Raw genomic sequence first — 19,914 nt, forward strand, 5'->3', positions numbered from 1 at the left:
ATTTTATCCCCCATTTAAAACTGCTTATAATGTCTAGCTTAGTGGAAAAGTATTGCTTGAGCCCATGTAGTCAAGTAAATAGAGCAGGTGGATGGGTGCATCTCACTCTCCTAACTTACATGCTAGAACTTGCAAAAGTAAAAGTAGTGCCACAACCAGGTGAGAGAGGGAAAATAGAAAAGCCAGACAAGGTCACTTCCTTCATTGTAACAACATCAAGTGTAATAATCCACCAATCATGTGGAAATTTAAATACCCATGACTCTTAATTTGTCTATTGCCTTTAGTAGTGGAAATAGATCTATTGTGATCAGTTATCTTGCTAACCTAACACTAGCTCTCCCCTTTTCCAAAGGACTACTAGGGGTAGCAAAAGATTAGGATATCCCCACTGCTCCTTTAGGCCTCGAATGTGATAGCACGATGGCATGGGTACCCCTTGCCCCAACAAGTGCTAGGTGCGACCCAGCCCTTAAGACCCCAGAAAAGGAGGGTACCTGTGAGTAGGCAAAGTGTTGCTGATGCAATCTCTCTTGAGGCTTAGTTACACACTGCCTCGAATGGATGGGGTAGTGTGCAAAAGGAGAGTGTTGCTTCATTGTGTCAACCAAGGATTGTGCTCGCATTTTTTGGGTGGTAGGCACATTTTCACAGTCGAGATTGCTGTCGGAGGCTCACATCCACACCCCAATTACAAAGTGACAAACTTAGTCATTTTATAAAGTAACATTTGACTGATAAGGTTTGAACCTCTATCAATCCCATCATAGTCTTAAGCCTCACCTAATGGGCCAACCGCATTTCAATGTTGTAAATAAGTGCGAACTATGTGTATGCATCAGAATGGGTTCTGTGCTAGTTATTCGGGGCAGAATATACCTGCCATGAATTTGATTCTCCTCGACCTTGCATACCATATCAAAATTTGGAGCAAGTGCCAAGACACGCCCAGGTCTTGAGACGTGGGCGAGTGTCAAAAGTCTTGGCAAACAAAGGCGAGGAAGCAATACTTGACTTGTAGAAGTTCTCGAGCCCATTGAAAACCTTAATTTTCAAAACCTCACCAATCCTTGTTGTCCCTCCAGTTTTAGAGGGAACACAATGAATCCCATAGGCTTCACTACGTGGCAGCCTCTGAATCTCTCTATCTCTGTCTCTCTCTCTCCCGAAATGTTTTTTAATAATGTTTATTATTTTGTGATAATATTTTTTGTACATGGGGTCACTAGGGCCACACAAGTTGGAGGTAAAGCATGGCCACAAGCTTTGCATGGCAGGTCCCCGTCCGGGCTCTAACATGCATAGCACACTATAGCCTTGACCCTTGGATTTTGGAAATTGGAAAGTTAAGTGAGGAATATTTGAAGTCGAGGTCACAAGCTACATCTGGATGCTGCATGATGGATGATTGGATGCGGGCCTATGGACATTAAAGCCTTAATCGGGCAACAGTCATGCAAATCGTATTAAACAACCAGATGGCATAATGGCATTGTGACTTTAAGGCTCAGCACAGTAGCTATGTTGTCGCAACCTTTTGCACTTTTCCGCAAGTTGCGCTTCATCTGCAGATGCACTCATCAGTCATAGCCTGGGAGTTTCCGTGATCAGACAGAAAAACAGACACACAAAGAGAGAGAGAGAGAGAGAGAGGAGGGGCGGGGAGGGAATCAGAGGGGAGGAGGAGAAGCAGCAGCATGTCCTGCAACCCAGCAAAGGAGCAAGAGGGAGATGGGAAGCAAGAAGAGGACGAGAGGCAGGCGGCTGGGGAGAGCTTGGCTGATTGGACTGAAGCCCTCCTGACAGGCGGGTCTGTGCAGAGGGTTCCTCTAGAAGACGGCATAAATGGGTGGGCTTCCCCGCCTGGCAGCGCCTTCCTCGTCCGAGGATCTCAATACTTCTCCAAGAAGCAGAAGGTCCTTGCAGGAGACTGGATCCTCAAGCCATTGGGCTTTGACTGGCTCAAATCCCGAGCCAAGCTCGACCACATCCTGTCGCATCCCGACAATCGCATTGTGCAGGCCCTCTTGAAGCTCCCTGCGGCCCGCCGCCCATTCATCTTTGCTGTGAACCTCCAAGTTCCTGGCAGAGAGCACCACACAGCAGCCTTCTATTTTTTTACGGATGATCCCATTCCCAAGAGCTCCCTTCTGCATCGTTTCATAAATGAAGATGATGCGTTCAGGAACAGCCGGTTTAAGTTGATCAACAGGATTGTGAAGGGCCCTTGGATTGTACGAGCCACTGTCGGAAACTATGCGGCATGCTTGCTTGGGAGAGCCCTGACATGCCATTACTTCAGAGGGCCGAACTACCTTGAAGTTGATGTAGATATTGGTTCATCTGCTCTAGCCAGTGCTGTTGTACACCTTGCGCTTGGCTATGTGAGCACTGTGACTGTGGATATGGGATTCTTGGTTGAGTCCCAGACAGAGGAGGAGCTTCCTGAGAGGCTGCTTGGAGCTGTCAGGGTAGCCCAAATTCAAATGGGGTCAGCAGCTAATGTGGAGGCTCATAATGATACCTCTCTTCCAAGCCTTGCCACTACTTCATCCTGGCGGCGTTTCAGTAAAGGACTCTCTTTTAGGTCTCACATAGTGAAACATGAGAAGGTAGAAGATGGAGAGAAGCACGGATAGATGGTGATCCTGTCTTTTGTATGTTCACACTTAGCCCATCTGATGCATGAAATTGGCTGACGAGAAACTGGAGCCAATATTTTATTAAATAAGAACAACCTTGACAAGACCAGCACAAGCAGGGGGCTGCTTTTGGATTTAAGCTCATTTCATTACACTTGCACATAAAAATGGCACAATGCATATGTGCACGGTTGAGCTACATGTAACGGAAAAGCTATTATCAACCACATTTTTATCTTGAGGGAATGAATTTGGAAAGTATTATTCACTAAGTTGTGATGTTTGTGCCTTAAAATTTGTGGTATTTCTTTCATATATGTTATTATGGTCAATGACAGCATGTGTTTCTGAAAAGTTGGGCACATATTTCTACTGCATTAATGATGCCATACCTCTGAAATTGTAATTTTGCTGCAAGATGCAACAATATCAGTATTTTACCAGTGGATGAACTATACTGTTGGATATAAGTAGATCACAAATTTCAAAATGGTTACAGGATCTTCATTACTCATCAGTGTAGAATATATTGGGTCAGGGCAAATTGTTATTTGTACTGATATGTAAATAAGTCCCTGTGAGACAGGGCTTTTATTTTTAGTGTATTGATCTATAAGTCCCTATGACACAGGCCTTCTACTTTTAGTATTCAAATAGTTGACATTGCAATATCTTATCTGGTTCTTTGTGGGTGACCTAGTCCTTGTTTTCCTACCTAAACTGGGTGTCTTCATCCACTCTAGTGGCATAGGCAGAGTTAGTTGGACCATCAATGGGTTTGGCTAACATTAGAAGTTGTCAAGGATGTCTACCATTGGGGTGATATCTTCAATATGCTACTATTGTCATACAGTTAGCCATACATGATATACTAACTAGTTCTCTTTGGGGATTCCCACATGAGTCACATGTATCTTACGACTTTGTGAAGTCTCCTTTCTCTAAATTAAAAAAATATTGGAAGTGTCACAAGGACGTGAGATTTCGATACTTTGCTTAGCATTTGATCAAAGAGTTAATCAAATGTGTGAATGTGACTCGCACATGTGATGTGCATTAGTTATTTCATGATGTGGAACTTAGGACTCCGAGATATCACTTGTGATGCCAAAGGCAAGAGTTATAATAAGTTGTGTTTAATAGATACTAGGTGGTACTTGGTGCCAGAAATTGACTTGGATCACTTAATTAGTCTCAAGTATTAGTGATGACACCAGGAACCAAGGAAGGATTAATTATTAAAAGCTAGTCCATGGGCTAATGAGTGCTCATGAATACTTTATTGATAAATTGGCCTAGCCAATTTAATATTTGACTGGTCAAATTGTTTTTCTAGTGAGAGATAATTATTAAATTAGTTTTCAGAATTAATATTCTGAAAATTAATTTAATAATGCAAGAAATACTGGAAATGGATTAGGAAGGTTGCTACTCGGCAAAACTTGCCCATGCAAGTGGGGAGAAGGTTGATGGGAGGCTGAGAGAAGCTCATTTCCGTTTGTGGGAGGAGAGAGAGAGAGAGAGAGAGAGAGAGAGAGAGAGAGAGAGAGAGAAGGTTGTACATGTAGTTTAGAGGCCATAACAGCCAACAGCCATTAGCAACCCTGGAGCAGCGGGTGACATCAGCCTTGTAGGACCCTAGGACAGCAAGCAACAACCGGCGGGGAGGTTGCCAAACAACAAGGGACTGCATGTTGGGACTGGTGACAATCATTTTATGCCTCTCGGCAATAGTAGATGATTGTAGGGAATGCACTCTAGCCTACTGGATGAGGCAACAATTGATCTAATCAGTTTTTGGCAATGACAGTTTGCCTTTCTTCTCTTTTCTATATTCTCTCTCATCCTCTAGCCATTTCTCAACCTTCCTTAGTGAATTCTAGTAGTTTCAGCCATGGGAGATGGGAGTAGAAATTAAGGCTTGAGAATGATCTTGGAAAGTGTGCTTAGATTTGAAGGCCTAAAGACTTAAATTTCTCATCATGCCTTTTGGACTTACGAATACTCTTGCTAATTTAATGAAGTGATTGATTTCATCTTTAGGCCATATAGGGCGTTTGTAAACACCTTCTTTGATGACACGAGACATAGCATAGGAAGCATTTGGATATCGTATTCAATGAGTTACATAAGTATAGGTTGGTAATAAATGACAAGAAAAGTGGATTTTTCTTGCATGAGATCCACTTTTTGGAGCACATTGGGTCATTGAAGGCATTCATATGGATCCTACAAGGCTTGAGGCAATATGCTTATGATCATCATTGGAGAATGTGCACGAGATCCATAGTTTCATGGATCTATGCTCTTATCATAGGAAGTACGTGCACAACTTTGCTGAAATTGCATCTTTGTTCTATGCTTTGCAGAAGAAGAGTGTAGCTTTTAAGTGGACAACAATGGAAATTTTAGCATTTGGGAAGTTCAAATAAAAGATGACTTTAAGTCTTGTGTATTGCTTGATCTAAGGAAGTCATTGGTTGTTTAGTGTGGTGCATGTGAAATTAACATAGGAGTTGTTTTGATGTGGGATGGTTGAGTGGTGGCATATCAAAGTCGTGTTCTCCATGGTGCAGAGAATAATTTGCAGGTTTATAAGAAGTAATTCTTTTCTATAATTCATGTACTTTCAACATGAAAGCGCTATCTCTTAGGGGCTGATTTTATAGTAGAAATAGATTGCCAAACATTGTATTGCTTTTTAACACCGACCAAGTTGTCAGAGAAGCACATGAAATGTGTGAATTTTGTATCTATTTTGCACTTTCAAATTGTACACATAGATGGAAAAAAGAATGTAGGGTTAATGTACTATCTTGTAAGCCTTAGATTTTGGTTGTCACTATGGCATATCACATTGAGTTGGATGCTATGAAAGATTAATATGCGATTGATTCGCATTTTGCAAATGTATATGATCAGCTTTGCAATGGTGAGAGATATGCGTACTTTATACTTAGGATGGTTTTGTAATGATGCATGAGTAAGTGTGTGCCGTAAAGTAGTTGAGGTCTAAGGCGATCATTGAGAGTCATGCTTCTCCTTATGCAGGACATAGAGGTATTGATGCTATAGTTAAGGCAGTGAAGCATTTATTTTATTGGCCTATTTTGAGACACGATGTTGATAATTTCTTAGAACATGTATCATATGTCAGAAAGTGAAATAAGATAGACCAAAGATACGGGCTTTATTGCAGCCCTTGTCTATTCTTGATAGGCCTTGGTAGAGCATTGCTATGGACTTTATCTTTGAGCTTCCTACGATACCTACAAGAAATGATGGGATATAGACTTGTTTTGCAAGCTCAATAAGTAGATCCATTTCATTCTAATGAGGAAGAAGATAAAGGCTAATCATATGATCATGCTTATTTTTGCAACATATGTTCAAGTGTCACAGCATGCCAGAATTGATTATCAATAATTAAGATCTGCGAATGATCAATTTGTTTTGGAAGGGACTATTTGAGAACATGGGTACTATGTTGAAATTCTCCTTATCCTTTTATCCACAAACAAGTGATCGGTTTGAAGAGGCTAACTACATAGTGCTAGATGGCTTGAGATGCTATGTACTTGAGCATAAGTTATAGTGGGAGTAGTCTTTGCCATTGGTAAAGTTTGCATACAACAATATAGTGTGTAATTTCATTGGCAAAGCTCCATTTGAGGTTGTGGAGAGTGGCGAGAAAATGCCCCTTATCCTACACACAAAGGATAAGATCTTGGAGAGTGATTTGTATGTGGAAAACATGGACGCAACTTATATAAAAGTTAAGAATACACTTCAAAGGTCTCAAAAGATGTAGAGAGAGTAGTTGATTGCCATAGATGTGCTTTGAATTTGTAGAGGGCGATTATATAATGGTGCGTTTTGAAAGGGCAAGGCTAAAGAGGATGAAAGGTAGAAGAGAGATTGAAGCTGAATATGAGACATCATGGGCCCTTCTAGGTGTTGGAGAACATCAGTGATGTTGCTTATAGGCTGAAATTGCCTCTACATTGGTAGATACATAATGCCTTTCATGTGAGCTTGTTAAGGCCTTTTCATGTTGATGTGCCTGAGGATGTATCTGCTAAAATTCAGCCAAAGGTTGAGGTGCTGGATGAGATATTGCTATCCGAGTAGATTTTGGCACATAAAGAGAGAAAGATCAATGGTAAAGTTTTCAAATGGTGAAGTTTTATAATTACTCACCAATGGATGCTAAAAGGATGAAAGAGAGTGACTTCGTAGACCACTCTTAGTTGTCGTAGCTTTATCTCGAGGCTTTTTAATTAGAAGTGACTTTGGATTGGGCTTAGTGATATTCAGTAGAGCAGGGGTTCAGAGCATTACTTGATGCTCAAGGGGGAGGTAGCACTTCCTCTCCTCCAGTGATGGATAGCTCCTGTATAGTGGATCTTGGATGTATTTAGTATACATCTAGGATATTGTGTTGACAGTATGTCTGCCATGAGGTCACTATTTAGTGTACTAGTCACTGTAGTTTATATGAAGATAGGTGTGGTTTTCATTGTAGTTTTGAAACTATACATTTGTATTAGTATATGATTGCAGAGATTGATTATTAGTGGCTGGTTTTCGGTGGACGACCATCAATTGTCAGTGGTCTTCATCTAGTTTTATGGACAGCAGTGTGTTTTATAAATACCATTGATAGTTTAGCCATGATATATGATCAATTTCAGCTTTGCTATTGTTGTTTGGCCAGAATAGTTGTTTCAATTTGAGAGAGAGAGAAAGAGGGAGGGAGAAGGCTGTTCATGCAGTTCAGACACTACAATGGCCATCCGTAAGCCGTGGAGCAGCAGTCGGCAGCCTTACAAGACTCTCGAACAGCATGTGATAGTTGGGGAAGCTGCTAGACAGCAAGCAACTGCAGGTTGGGGTTGGTGACAGTCATTTTAGGCCTCCTGGCAGGAGAGGAGTGCATGGAATGCAGTCTAGTCTCTAGGACAAAAATTGATCTGATCAGTTTTTGGCAATGAAATTTTGAATTTTCTCTCTCTACAGCATTTCCTCTCATCCTCCAACCATTTCTCAACCTTCCTGAGTGAATTCCAGCAATTTTAGCCACATGGGACATGGAGATTTTGGTGAATCTTTTGCTATAAACCCTAATCATAGTAGAAATTATGGTTTGACAACTGTCTCAGAAAATAGTGAATCGAGGCTGAATTTGTTATCCAAGAAGTATGGTGAAGGCCAATTTCCTGAGCAAACTAAGGGGCAAATTGGCTTGAAGGCATGTTGGTCATTTGTGATAGCAAGAGGCAATTAGGGTGAAGGAGATTCAAGGAATCTCAATGTATTTCATCTAGATTGCAATACAAGATAAACAAATATTGCAAGGGGCGCCAGTTTTGGGGCCAACAGGTTGTCCATTGTCTAAGAGTAAGTGGTACGTTTGTATTTTTAGTTTATGTGAATTCTATACTTATTGTAATTAGTGCTTAATTAGGTTATTACCACCCTATTCAAGAAGGAAGATTGGTTTCAGGAAGAGGCTTGTGAGTGTAGATGTAGAAGGGGCAATTGCTTTTGCTGATATTAGCTGTTGTAGCCAAAGATTTTAATTTTTCAACTTCAATTGTCTACTTAAGACAGCATGTCTTTCAATGTTCAATAATGTACTAGTACAAGTAGGTATTTTTAAACTAATATTAGTTGTGGAAACATGGGGCATTTTTTGGGGATGTGCACAAGAACGAGAATTGGGGTAGGAATTTCCATTCCTTGTCACCATGAGAGGGGGCTTTAACATGGGTATGGGAACAGGATGGGACTAAGGCATTGTGTAAATTTAGACAAGCCTACTAAAGGATGAGGCGTTTGCTAGGACATAAGTATTTTCCAACTCTAAAGAAATTAGGTAAGCCCATGCTTAGAATCTAAAAGGATGAGGTGTTTAAATTGTTGGTTGTCATGACTTAGATGGAGCAACTTTCAACTCCTTTTCTTGGTGATAGATTAATGGCCCACTAGGTGATGACGTGTGTAAATTGTGGTACCATTTAGTCAATACTAGGGGGTTGGTACACTTGGGTGGGTAACCCTTGTGTGGATAAATCCTTGAAGGTGCATGGTTTGAGGGAATATGAGTGTATGAAGTGTGTGGGATGTGTAGGATTTGAATGTACAGTGATGCACCAAAAGAAATCTCTCTTGAATTTGCAAATGAACGAGAGGCACTACTTGATCATTTTCTTTTTGAGCAGCCTCTCTTCATGTTCAGATATTGGTATGGATCAAGGTTATCATGGTTACTTGTGCCCATAGCTTGCACATGAGTTGAAGTAAATAAAGGACCAGAAGATAATACTTAATTACCTTTCACCGATTTCGATGGGTTTGGATTGGAGAACGATATGTATCCCATCTCGGTGTGTCCTCCCTAGTTTGGGAGATTTGGATCCTCATCAGCATCATGCTTAGGCTGTTGTGCAAGTATCTTATGTTGGTGTGTCCTCAGGCTGGGAGATTTGGATCCTTGTTAGTGTCATACTTAGCCTGTTGTGCAACTCCCTCTGGATTGTAGATGGGAGCATTGGAATGGCATGCCAAAGGAGTAGTAATGTATGTGGGAGTGTATGTAAGCTCATCTCTTGATGACATCTCTATTCTTCTCTCTTGATGACTTCAACATATTCTTCAACGGTAGGAGCAGTGAAAGGTGGGAGTGTATGTAAGCCCATCTCTTGATGACGGCTCTCTTCTCCTCTCTTGTTGACGACTTCAACGTATTCTTCAATGGCAAGTGCATACATTTCCTAGGTAGGAATACTTGAATGTCAAGAGAGATTTGCATTTTAGGTGTATGTGATCACTCCCCTAGGGTATCTACGGAAGTAGATGTTGAGCTAAAAATGCATTATATGCTGATTAGTCACATTAAATAGCCCCAAAAGAAGCTTAACTAATTAAATTACCAAAACTTTCATTAAAAGAAAACACATTCCTAGAGAGTGTCAGTGTCCCATAAGCCAAACCCTAAATTGAGAAGACCTAGCCATCTATAAATAGACACGCTGCTCACCACTCAGCCTCAATCTTGTTTTTGCAGGTTGTAGGTGCCTTCTCTTTGCTGTCTATACCCAGTTTGTGGAGGATATCTTAGTTTGAGCTATTGCCTAGTGCTTCTTATGCTTAGGTGCTTGCTGCCTAGTCTCTCTATTGCTGTTCGTGATTGTTTTCAGCCTTCCAACCTGCAGTCCAGCCAGATGACTGCTATCTATACCCTGATCACATGTTGCCTGCTACCATATTGACTGCCATCTGTGTTTTCAGCCTGTATAACCAGCCTACACCTGCATTTTTCTGTTCTTGGAACTGCTAGCATTGCCATCATAGCAGCAAAGCAATGTGTTTCTTTGAGTTTGAAACTTACGAAACGTTAAAACCATGAGGTTTTTTTTTTTGGATGGAGGAAGGACCCAAAAACATGGTTTTTTGGACAAAAACTGTTGGGCATTGTTAAACATGATGATGATAATGATGAGTAATGATTCGTGAGGACTCAAGATTTTGGATGATAAACTTATTTTTTTGGCATTTTGTTTAGTTATTGAACTCTGTCAATCTGTTATCTATTCTTGTATTGAGAGTTGATTCTTATATGAATTTAGTCTCATTTATGAGTTATTTATGATATATTATGAGTCATTCTGGATTTTGACATTTTGTTAGTTTGTTTTGGAATGAGTCATGATGTTGCAACTTGACTCAATCCATATTGTAGATGGGCTATGTACATGTCTATTTTAATTTTCTTTGCGTGATATGTATGAATCATAATGTTTGAGGTTTGAACCATAGTATAGCTTAACTTTGACATAAGTCAATAATGTGATGAGGATGAGCGGAAGCAAAGAGAGCATGCACATCAATCGAGGTGCTGAACAGTGCTGAACTTTTAGAGAGAGTGAGAGTGAGTCGACGGATAGGTGTGTACCAGTGTGGTACATAGAATAAAAGAATGTATTTATACTTAGGATACGGTACACTTACACTTGCTAGGGTGAGTTCACGTGTGTGAAGTAATATATACACGAGAGAGCGTAAAGGGCCTTTACACCCAATAACCTCCCACTTAAAGGTCCTAAGCGAATCTTCAACCGACTCTCACAAGTCTAATACAATGCTCATGTTGAGCCTTTGTAAGACTTTTAGTGAGAACATTTGCAGGGTTATCTTGTGATTTGATCTTAGTCAGGGTGACTAGACTATCATCCAGAACCTGTTTGATAAAATGATACTGAATATCAATATGTTTGGTATATGCATGAAACATGGCATTCTTAGCCAGGCATACAACGCTCTGGCTATCATATCCAAGTACAAGTGTTTTGGTGGGTAGTCCAAAATCGTTGACCAAATGACCGAGCCAAACTGCTTCTTTTGAAGCTTCAGTGGCTGAAATATATTTAGCCTCAGTGGTAGAGAGTGCTACTATCTTTTGCAATATAGAGCACCAAGAAACTGCCCCACCAGTCAAGGTAAAGATGTACTCACTGGGAGACTTGCAAGTATTCAAGTCACCTGCCATGACTGCATCACAATACCCCTGCAGATCTAACGAACGCTTGCCATAGCAAATACATTTTCTTTGTGTGTCCTTAAGGTACCGTAAGATACATTTCATTGCTTTCCAATGTGCTTTGCCAGGATTTGACATAAACCTGTTTACGACTCCCATTGCATTAGCAATGTGAGGTCTAGTGGCAACCGTAGCATACATGAGTGAACCACAAGTTGAAACATAAGGAACACCCTTCATAGAGCTGGCTGCCTTATCATCTTTTGGACAATTTGCCTCGCTAAGCTTAAGATAAGGTGGAAAAGGTATTCCAAGAGGCTTAGCATCAGCCATAGAAAAACGATCAAGAACTTTGTTGATGTACTTTTCTTGTGAGAGAAATAAGAGCTGCTGCTCTCTATCTCGTGTCACACACATGCCCAAAATATGTTCAGCTGCACCCAAATCCTTCATGGAAAAGACTGAATTCAGCTATGTTTTCAATGCATTAATCTGGCTTTTATGCTTACCAGCAATAAGCATATCATCCACACAAAGCACGAGTATAATAAGGCTTCCATCATCAACCTTTTTAATACATAAGCACTAATCTGCACTACTCCTTTTAAATCCATGTGAGAGCATGAAGGTATCAAACTTTTTAGACCATTGTCTAGGAGTCTATTTCAAACCATACAAGTTTCTCTTAAGCTTACATACCAAATGCTTCTTTCCTTGTATAACAAAGCCTTCGGGCTGTTTCATGTATAGCTCTTCTTCCAGATTTCGTGAAAATCAATGCCCTCCTTTTGTGTATAGCCCTTAGCCACAAGTTTGGCTTTGTATTTGGGTTTGTCATCCATACATTTGATTTTGTAGACCCATTTGTTAGGAATGGCTTTCTTATCCTTGGGCAATGCAACCAAATCCCAAGTATCATTATGATACAACGACTTCATTTCTTCCTGCATAGCTAGCTCCCACTTTTTCTTCAATTCACATGATAAAGCCTCTTTATATGTAAGAGGCTCACCTTTATATGTGAGCAAAATGCAGTCCAAAGAAGGATCAAATCTTTGTATAGGTCTTCTGACATGTGTAGACCTTCTTATCCAATGATTTGTGTTATTAGGTAATGGATTCACATCCAAGGGAATGTCAATGATCTCATTGTTTGGTTGTTGAACTGCATATTCGAGTTGCTGTAATACAATTTCAGGTTGCTATAATTCATTCTGAGCATGCTGATTTTGGTGCTCTAGCTGATGTTCAGCATCCCCTTGCTGCCAATTTTCATCTGGCTTAATAATGATACGCTGATTGTCATAATCAGCATCAAAAGGAGCTGAATTTTTAGTGGCTGATGGCTAGTCAAGTGATTGATCATGTTGAAATTTTAACTTTCTTTTTGTCTGAGTCATTAGATGTGACATTTTTCGATAGCTTTGACTCATTAAATACCACATCCTGGCTGCGTAGCACCTTTTTCATGCTTGGAACCCAAACTCTATAGCCTATTTCACCTTCATCTCCATAACCCATGAAGATGCCTCTATGAGATTTCATGTCAAGTTTGGTTTTGCCATCAACAGGTACATGTACATAGCATTCGCAGCCAAAGACCTTTAAGTGGTCATATGAAGCAGGTTTGCTAGAGCAAACCTCTTCAGGGATGCCACTTTCAAGTGCATGGTGTGGAGATCGGTTGCAAATATGCACCACGGTTTTAAGTGCCTCCCCCCAAAATTATTGCAAGAGATTAGCTGTGGACAATATGCACCGAAACTTCTCACATAACGTGTGATGTATTCGCTTAGCCACACCATTAGATGACGGATTATAAGGAGCTATAAGCTCTTGTTTAATCCCATTGACTCCCTTGTTATTTGTTCTTATGCATTTTAATTTCAAACCCTTTTGAGTACTAACCAATGCATAAAACTTTTTAAAAGTATCCAATGCCTCACTTAGAATGGTAATCAATAAAAGACACAAAATAATGGAAACCACTATGAGTTTTTATTAGAATGGTACATACATCAGAATGGACTAGATCCAAGATACATGCCTTCCTAGAGGCTCCATGAGAGTATGGACTCTTTATATGTTTACCAAGAACACAATCATCACAAAAGTCAAGCTTGGAGTTTCTCACATAAACTCTTCCAAGTGAAGATAGTGCCTGCAAATCCTTTTGGCTCATGTGTCCAAGATGCTTGTGCCATAGCTCCATATGTGATTGCACTTCAGCAACTGTGGCAAACTTTCCAGGAAGTGCCTTGCAGTAGAGATAATATAGAGTCCCCTTTTTACCACCTCTAGTGACTAGCATAGACCCTTTCTGTATCTTCCACATTCCATCAGCAAAAATAGTGAAGTAACCTTTGCTGTCTAGTTGCCCAATAGAAAGCAAGATCTTCTTGATGCGAGGCACATACCTAACATCATGAAGGATCAATTTCTAACCATTTCCAAGAGCCAAGTGTATGGTGTCCATTCCTTCAATATCACATGCACGATTGTTGCCAAGGTAGACTTTTCCAAGATTACCTTCTGTATAAGAAGAAAAATACTCCAAAGATGGAGTTACATGAAATGAAGCACCACTGTCAACAATCCACGATTGTGACAAATCATCACGAGCTGACAACAAAGCATCTATCACATCCGTTTTAGTGATACACATGTCCTCCACTGTCATAGCATGTGGATTTGAAAATGCAACTAGCAAATCGGCATCTTTATCCTCTTCTATTTCCTCAATAATAACACTAGATACCACATTTACTTTTTTTGTCTCTTTGGGGGTAGAGCTACCATCCTTGTCATTCTTTTTGCCTTTTGCATTAGCCTGCTTTTTGGATTCTTGTTCCTTTTTAAAGTACCTGCAATCGGGCTTTTTATGTCGTTTGCGACCACATTGATAACAAGTTACATCTTGTTATTTTTCCTTGCTTTTGTTGCGATTTTTGTTCTTATTTGCAGCATTAGATTTTTTTTCCGTTCTTCCTCTTACATTGTAGGCTGATCCACTATTTAACCTACTTGCCTTGCGTCTAATCTTTTCATTGAGAATAGAACCACGCATACCATCAAATGTCAAGTTGGGATTATTGCTCAATGACACAACCAATGCTTCCCATGAATTGGGCAAGGTCATGACCAAGAAGATAGCCCTCAATTTAGGATCAAAAGCTAGCAAGCGTGCATCCTGTAATTGACTCAAAATACCAGTGAAAGCATTCAAATGCTCTGAGGTAGGCTTAGAGTCATCAAGCTTCAAGTTAACCAACTTTCGCATGAGATGTACCTGATTGACAAGAGTTGTATTCTAATAAGTAGCCTTGAGTTTCTCCCAAACTACATAGGCAGTATCAAGCTTCTTTATATCAACCAAGTTATCATTTATGACGGCCATTTTAATGTAAATAATGGCCTTTTTATTCATTTTAGCCCAATCCTCATCTGACAAAGCAACAGGCTTATGTTATGCTAAAGCATCATCACAATCTTTTAGAAAGAGTATACCGTGCATACGATCTTTCCAAATATTAAACCATTGCCATTGAATTTACAAATCTCAAAGAGATTCTTTGTGTCAGATGTAGATGCAACGCCAACCATCTTCAGCAATAAACAACTGCAATAAAGGGCTGAATGCTTTCAGCCAATAGCAAGATTAATAAATTGTAACAGCAAGTACGCACTCTTGTACTTCCAAGGTGTCCAAGAAGCAGATATTTAGCTACAATTTCAGTCTCAAGTACTGATTACAGCATATACATGAATCAAATCTGATACATTTGCATTAAAGTCAGCTTCCACTTCAGTAATACATCACCATAATGCCCAAATGCAATGACCCAAATGCCATATTTACCATTATTTCACTGCACAGTGAGTATTCAGCCATACATATACCAAGAGAAGTTGCCATTTTTTAACATTCGAAGCATCCAAAGCTCAAAAAACTTCCACTCAGGAGTGAATGTGCTGCAAATTTCACTGTCTAATCTCTAAGCAACTCAAAATACATCAATGTGAAAAGCCCCAAAATTTTTGCAATGAATTAGTCCCAATTGCATCAATACATCTTCCCGAGCATCAAGTGCAGACAAATGTTGCAGAAATTTCACGAATTTTGCAAAAGCCCCAAATTTTGGGGGTCCAAGGGTGCACAAATTTCCAAGAAATTGAGTCAACCAATAAAAAAATTTCACTTGCATTTGGAAATCCCTAAAATTTCTGAGACTCGTGCACTCAATGTTTGCAATTTATGGATTAGGAATCACTGAAACATGTGTCAACACCAAATCTAGGAAAAGCCCTAAATTTCCAGGAGTAGATTTACACAGTTTTGTGTTCTGTGCTTACACACCCGAACATCAGAAGAAAAGAAAATAAAAAAGATTGAAAATTTTTGATTTATTAAAAAGGGGGTCGTTGACCTACCTGTTTGGGCCTTTGTTAGTCTGTCCAACCTCGTCAGTGCGTTCAATCGTGCGACCTTCAGTCATTGCGTGGTCTGAAATTCCGTTGGTGCTTATTGATGTCGCGTGCGTCTGACACACCGTGCTGGTTACATCGTGCGCTAGTTCTGGGCGTGGGTTTAGGTTCGGGTGGAGATCGCAAGTGCCTTTTGCCTCGATAACCTGTCGCCGGTCGTGCTTTGGTTAGCTTGTTTGTCTTGACGACTGTCTTTGCTTACCCTCATCTGCCTTCACTTGTTACCTGCTCGCCTACTTCCAATAGCCCCCCGATTGACGTGTCGTGTAGTCTTCGGCTGGCTTGTTGTGTCGCGCACTCCTCAAGAGCCCGCCAGACTGTTACGCTTGTTGGTTCCAATGACAACGACTACACTGTCTCCAGTGATTGCCGGCTTGCACCGTCGTGCTTTGATACCAGTTTGATGAGGATGAGAGGAAGCAGAGAGAGCATGCACATCAATTGAGGTGTTGAACAGTGTTGAACTTTTAGAGAGTGTGAGAGTGAGTCGACGGATAGGTGTGTACCAGTGTGGTACACACAAAGAATAAAAGAATGTATTTATACTTAGGATACGGTACACTTACACCCGTTAGGGTGAGTTCATATGTGTGAAGTAATATATACACGAGAGAGCGTAAAGGGCCTTTACACCCAACATAATGGATCATAGATATGTAATGTATTATTCTCAATTGACTCTCATGTATTATCATTTAAGCTCAATTGACTTTTCTTTGTTTAAGAGAAAGTTCCATAGAGGTTTAAAATTTCTTTTCCTAGTTAAAACTATTAAAAAAATCTATATATATAAAAACTCGTGTTTCTTATTTTAACCCCCTCTTGAAAGAAAGTTATGAAATACGTTTTTGATGTTTTGTTTCTAAACGTTTATGATGTTTCTGGTTGCTATGATTGCTATGTCATCAAACTGTTGCATTTTGTTGTTCTTGGAGCCATCATGATGTGCCACATCATCAAATTGTTGTGTTTACTAGTTTTGCTACATTTCCTAGCGGCCATATCATCAATACTTGTTGTGTTTGCTGTCCTTCTACTCTAATTGCCCATCTGTCTCACTAATCCATGACAAAATTATGGAAGAAGAAGAGAGGTTTAAATACTTTCTGAAAAACAATTTCACAAAATGGATTAAATCAGGAATGCATTGAAACCTATGTGTCAAATAAGTAGGGGTCTTAGAAAGATTAAGTAAGAAAAATAAAAGAATCCATCACAGAGTTGCGTTTGTTATTGCCAGATATCTTTGGAGGTTGCATGTGTCAAAAGAGGATGTACTAGCAAGACAGTAGGGTTTGCGGGGAGGAATATGGAGTAAACTCGGCAAAACATTGAGAAGAGAAGAGAAGAGAGAAGAAACTCTGATGAATGGAATGATGAAGATTTGAATCATGGAGTGAATGTGATACAAGGGAACAAGGGTGCCATAGCACAAGGAAGATGATGAAGACAGCCGCGAACCACGAACCACAATGTCCTCTTGAAGGGGTGTGAGGGCGGTGGAGGGGCTGGAGAGAAGAGGTGACGGACTAAATGAATCAGCCGTGTCAAATGAGTGACAAAGGCAGCCTATAAATAGGCAAGAGACTGTCTAGGGTGGCGCCTGGAGGGAGGGCGCTAGCTGTCTAGGGTGGTGCCCCACTGTGGGCGCCCAGCTTCTTTTTGGGGCTGTCCACTATGAAACCCTAAACGTAAAACACAATCCTAAACGCAAAACACAATTCTAAATGCAAAACGTAGAACGCAAAACTATGGGTGAATGGTTTCTCAACACCCCCTCTTAGGCCCAAAAAAGGGGAATAAGAGAAGAGAGAGGTGGAGATGCAATGCTACATGCTGAAGGATGCTCATGCAGCAGGTGCCACTTGGATAGTATCCCTCGTGGGAAAATTGTTCACTTGCCCAAGCGCTCTAGTACAAAGATGATGAAAACATGCAATGCATAGGAGGAATGTCGGACTTTGTGTGGTGCTAAGAACCATAAGGATATGCCCGTACTCAATCTTGGGAGTTGGGTCCATGTTGACCAAGCGACGAAGAAGATTCACCTTGTAATCTGAGAATACCACTTGAAAGGAGACCTTTGAAGATAGTCAAGAGACTGGATGAGCTATAGAGCCTGAAACTCAACCTTGGGAGAGAAGCCACTAGCTTTGTGACTCCATGCTAGAAGGAATACGAAGGCCTAGCCACCAAGTCGCTGCTAAAGGCCCAAGGGCCCCGATCTAGGTAGATCTGGGTATGAGTAGAGGAAATGACTGCTCAAAGGAGAGCCACTCCTCGAAAGTGAAAGGTGGTGGTGTGTGAAGAACTTCATGGCACATAGGGTTCCTCTCTAAATCAGAAGAAGTAGAAGTAGGAGCCCCCTGTGAAGTCGAAGAAAAATTGGAAGCCCCCTCTGAGGGCGAAGTAAGAACATCTCTCTCTGAATCCCAGTCTGAGAGAGAAAGGGAATCCAACCATTCATGGCTCACGGACCGCGAAATGTCATCCTCAGGGGGTGTGAGGGCGGTGGAGAGGCTGGAGAGAAGAGGTGACGAACTGAATGAATCAGTCGTGTCAAATGAGTGACAGAGGCAACCTATAAATAGGCAAGAGACTGTCTAGGGTGGCGCCCAGAGGGAGGGCACTGGCTATCTAGGGTGGTGCCCCACTATGGGCACCTAGCCCCTTTTTGGGGTTGTTAATTGTGAAACCCTAAACGCAAAACGCATAATGCAAAACTACGGGTGAAGGGTTTCTCAACAGGCTGGTGCGTTTTGGGATTTGTTAGAGTATGACACACTCTTTTGCTCATACTCTTTAATCTGGTCCTAGAGACATGGGGGTTTCAGAGTCAATATTTCACTTAGCATAGTTTACTTGTTGTATGGAGCATTATATCTATTCATTATTCATATTTTTTTATCTTCTCTATCCATTGTCTGTATGTTAACTCTAACCAAAGTGTGTTTCTTTATCAGTCTGTGTGTTTGTAGTACGATTGTGTTTGTATTCTATAGTTGAGGATTTTTTTACATGCTATCAAAGCTAGGTACTCATTGAAAAAACCGAAGCTCTTGATCAGAAAGCCCATCTTCAGAAACAAGAACTACAAAGGGAATATTACATTGAATACCTCCATACAACTTAGTCTTCAAAGTAGCCTATATTGAAAACCGAGTAGGAGAGGGTTTCATAGCCTACCTTGCAAGGTTTTAACATGGATGAAGATACTTTTGACTACATTGGAGAGATATGTTTTTATTCTTATAGATGAGGAGTTACAGTTGATCATGGCTCATAGAGCCAAGAAGATTGATGAGCTTGAAAGAAGAATAGAACCGATGGCTCTCATGGGAGTAGGTTGAGGTAGTAGTTGGAGTGTAATATCCATGGGAGACAGATCTAAGTGTTGTGATCACCAGTCTAAGCAAGCATGCAGCAAAATGCAGCTTGCAGATGTGCGTGTTGGTCTAATTTAGACCTCCAAGAGCATGGCGGAAGCAGAAGTAGATCTAATCAAAATGCAGCTATACTACCACTTAGATTAAGTGTTGTAGCTAGGAAGAGTAGATCTGGTGCTGAAACTGCCTTGGAGTCTGTTTGGAGCATGCAGAGGTTACAGCAGCTAGTCGGCTAGCTGTACAGACAGAAAACACTCGTAGAACAGGGCACAATGTTGATCATGTGCTGATATCAGCAGGCAAGCTGTAAATGCAGCAGTAGGGTGACTCCAGGGGGCTAGGCGACAACTGTAGACAGGTTGCCAGGGGATAGAGGAGACGTGACGGCAGTTGGAGAGGAGTTGGGAGCTGCACGGTGAAATGGGCTGATGGCTGGAATGAACAGGATGGTAAGTGGCTGAGCATACTATCCATTTATGGATGAGGAACTTTTTAGTAGTTGAACTTGACCTCATAGCACCATGAACGAGTACCTTAGGTCAACAAGAGTATTTGGAGAGTACAAATAAACACAACTAACAATATAATGATGTATGGAATGAAACAAGAATGAATGAAGGATACAATGCTTTGCCAACTACTATGTAGCTTAGAACTGTGGTAGAGGCTTGACGTAGAGGTGGAAGAGAAATTTGAACATGTCATTGCCTCTCTAGGAGCGGGCTGATGGAATTGTCAATGATTGGTTCAATAGCATGATAGTCTCATTCTTGAATGGATCTGAGATAGCAACCAGCAGCACTTGGTGCTGGAATGTCTTTGTCTCTATGATTTTAGGGTTTCAACTAGTTCATGGCCA

At 40.8% G+C, this 19,914-nt stretch overlaps 1 protein-coding gene across 1 annotated transcript; it reads left to right on the forward strand.

Moving 5' to 3' along the window:
• The first annotated feature begins 1,479 nt into the window (after positions 1–1,479).
• On the forward strand, positions 1,480–2,883 carry LOC148026110 (protein ENHANCED DISEASE RESISTANCE 2-like). The gene has a single exon (XM_087693363.1). It carries the CDS (start codon positions 1,698–1,700, stop codon positions 2,637–2,639), a length of 942 nt encoding a protein of 313 aa, XP_087549489.1. The 5' UTR covers positions 1,480–1,697; the 3' UTR covers positions 2,640–2,883.
• The last annotated feature ends 17,031 nt before the right edge of the window (positions 2,884–19,914 follow it).

Source organism: Lygodium microphyllum, chromosome 14, assembly GCF_053477565.2.
Source record: "Lygodium microphyllum isolate KBCC chromosome 14, Lygodium_microphyllum_v1.1.10, whole genome shotgun sequence".
In the NCBI taxonomy this organism is placed as follows: domain Eukaryota; kingdom Viridiplantae; phylum Streptophyta; class Polypodiopsida; order Schizaeales; family Lygodiaceae; genus Lygodium; species Lygodium microphyllum.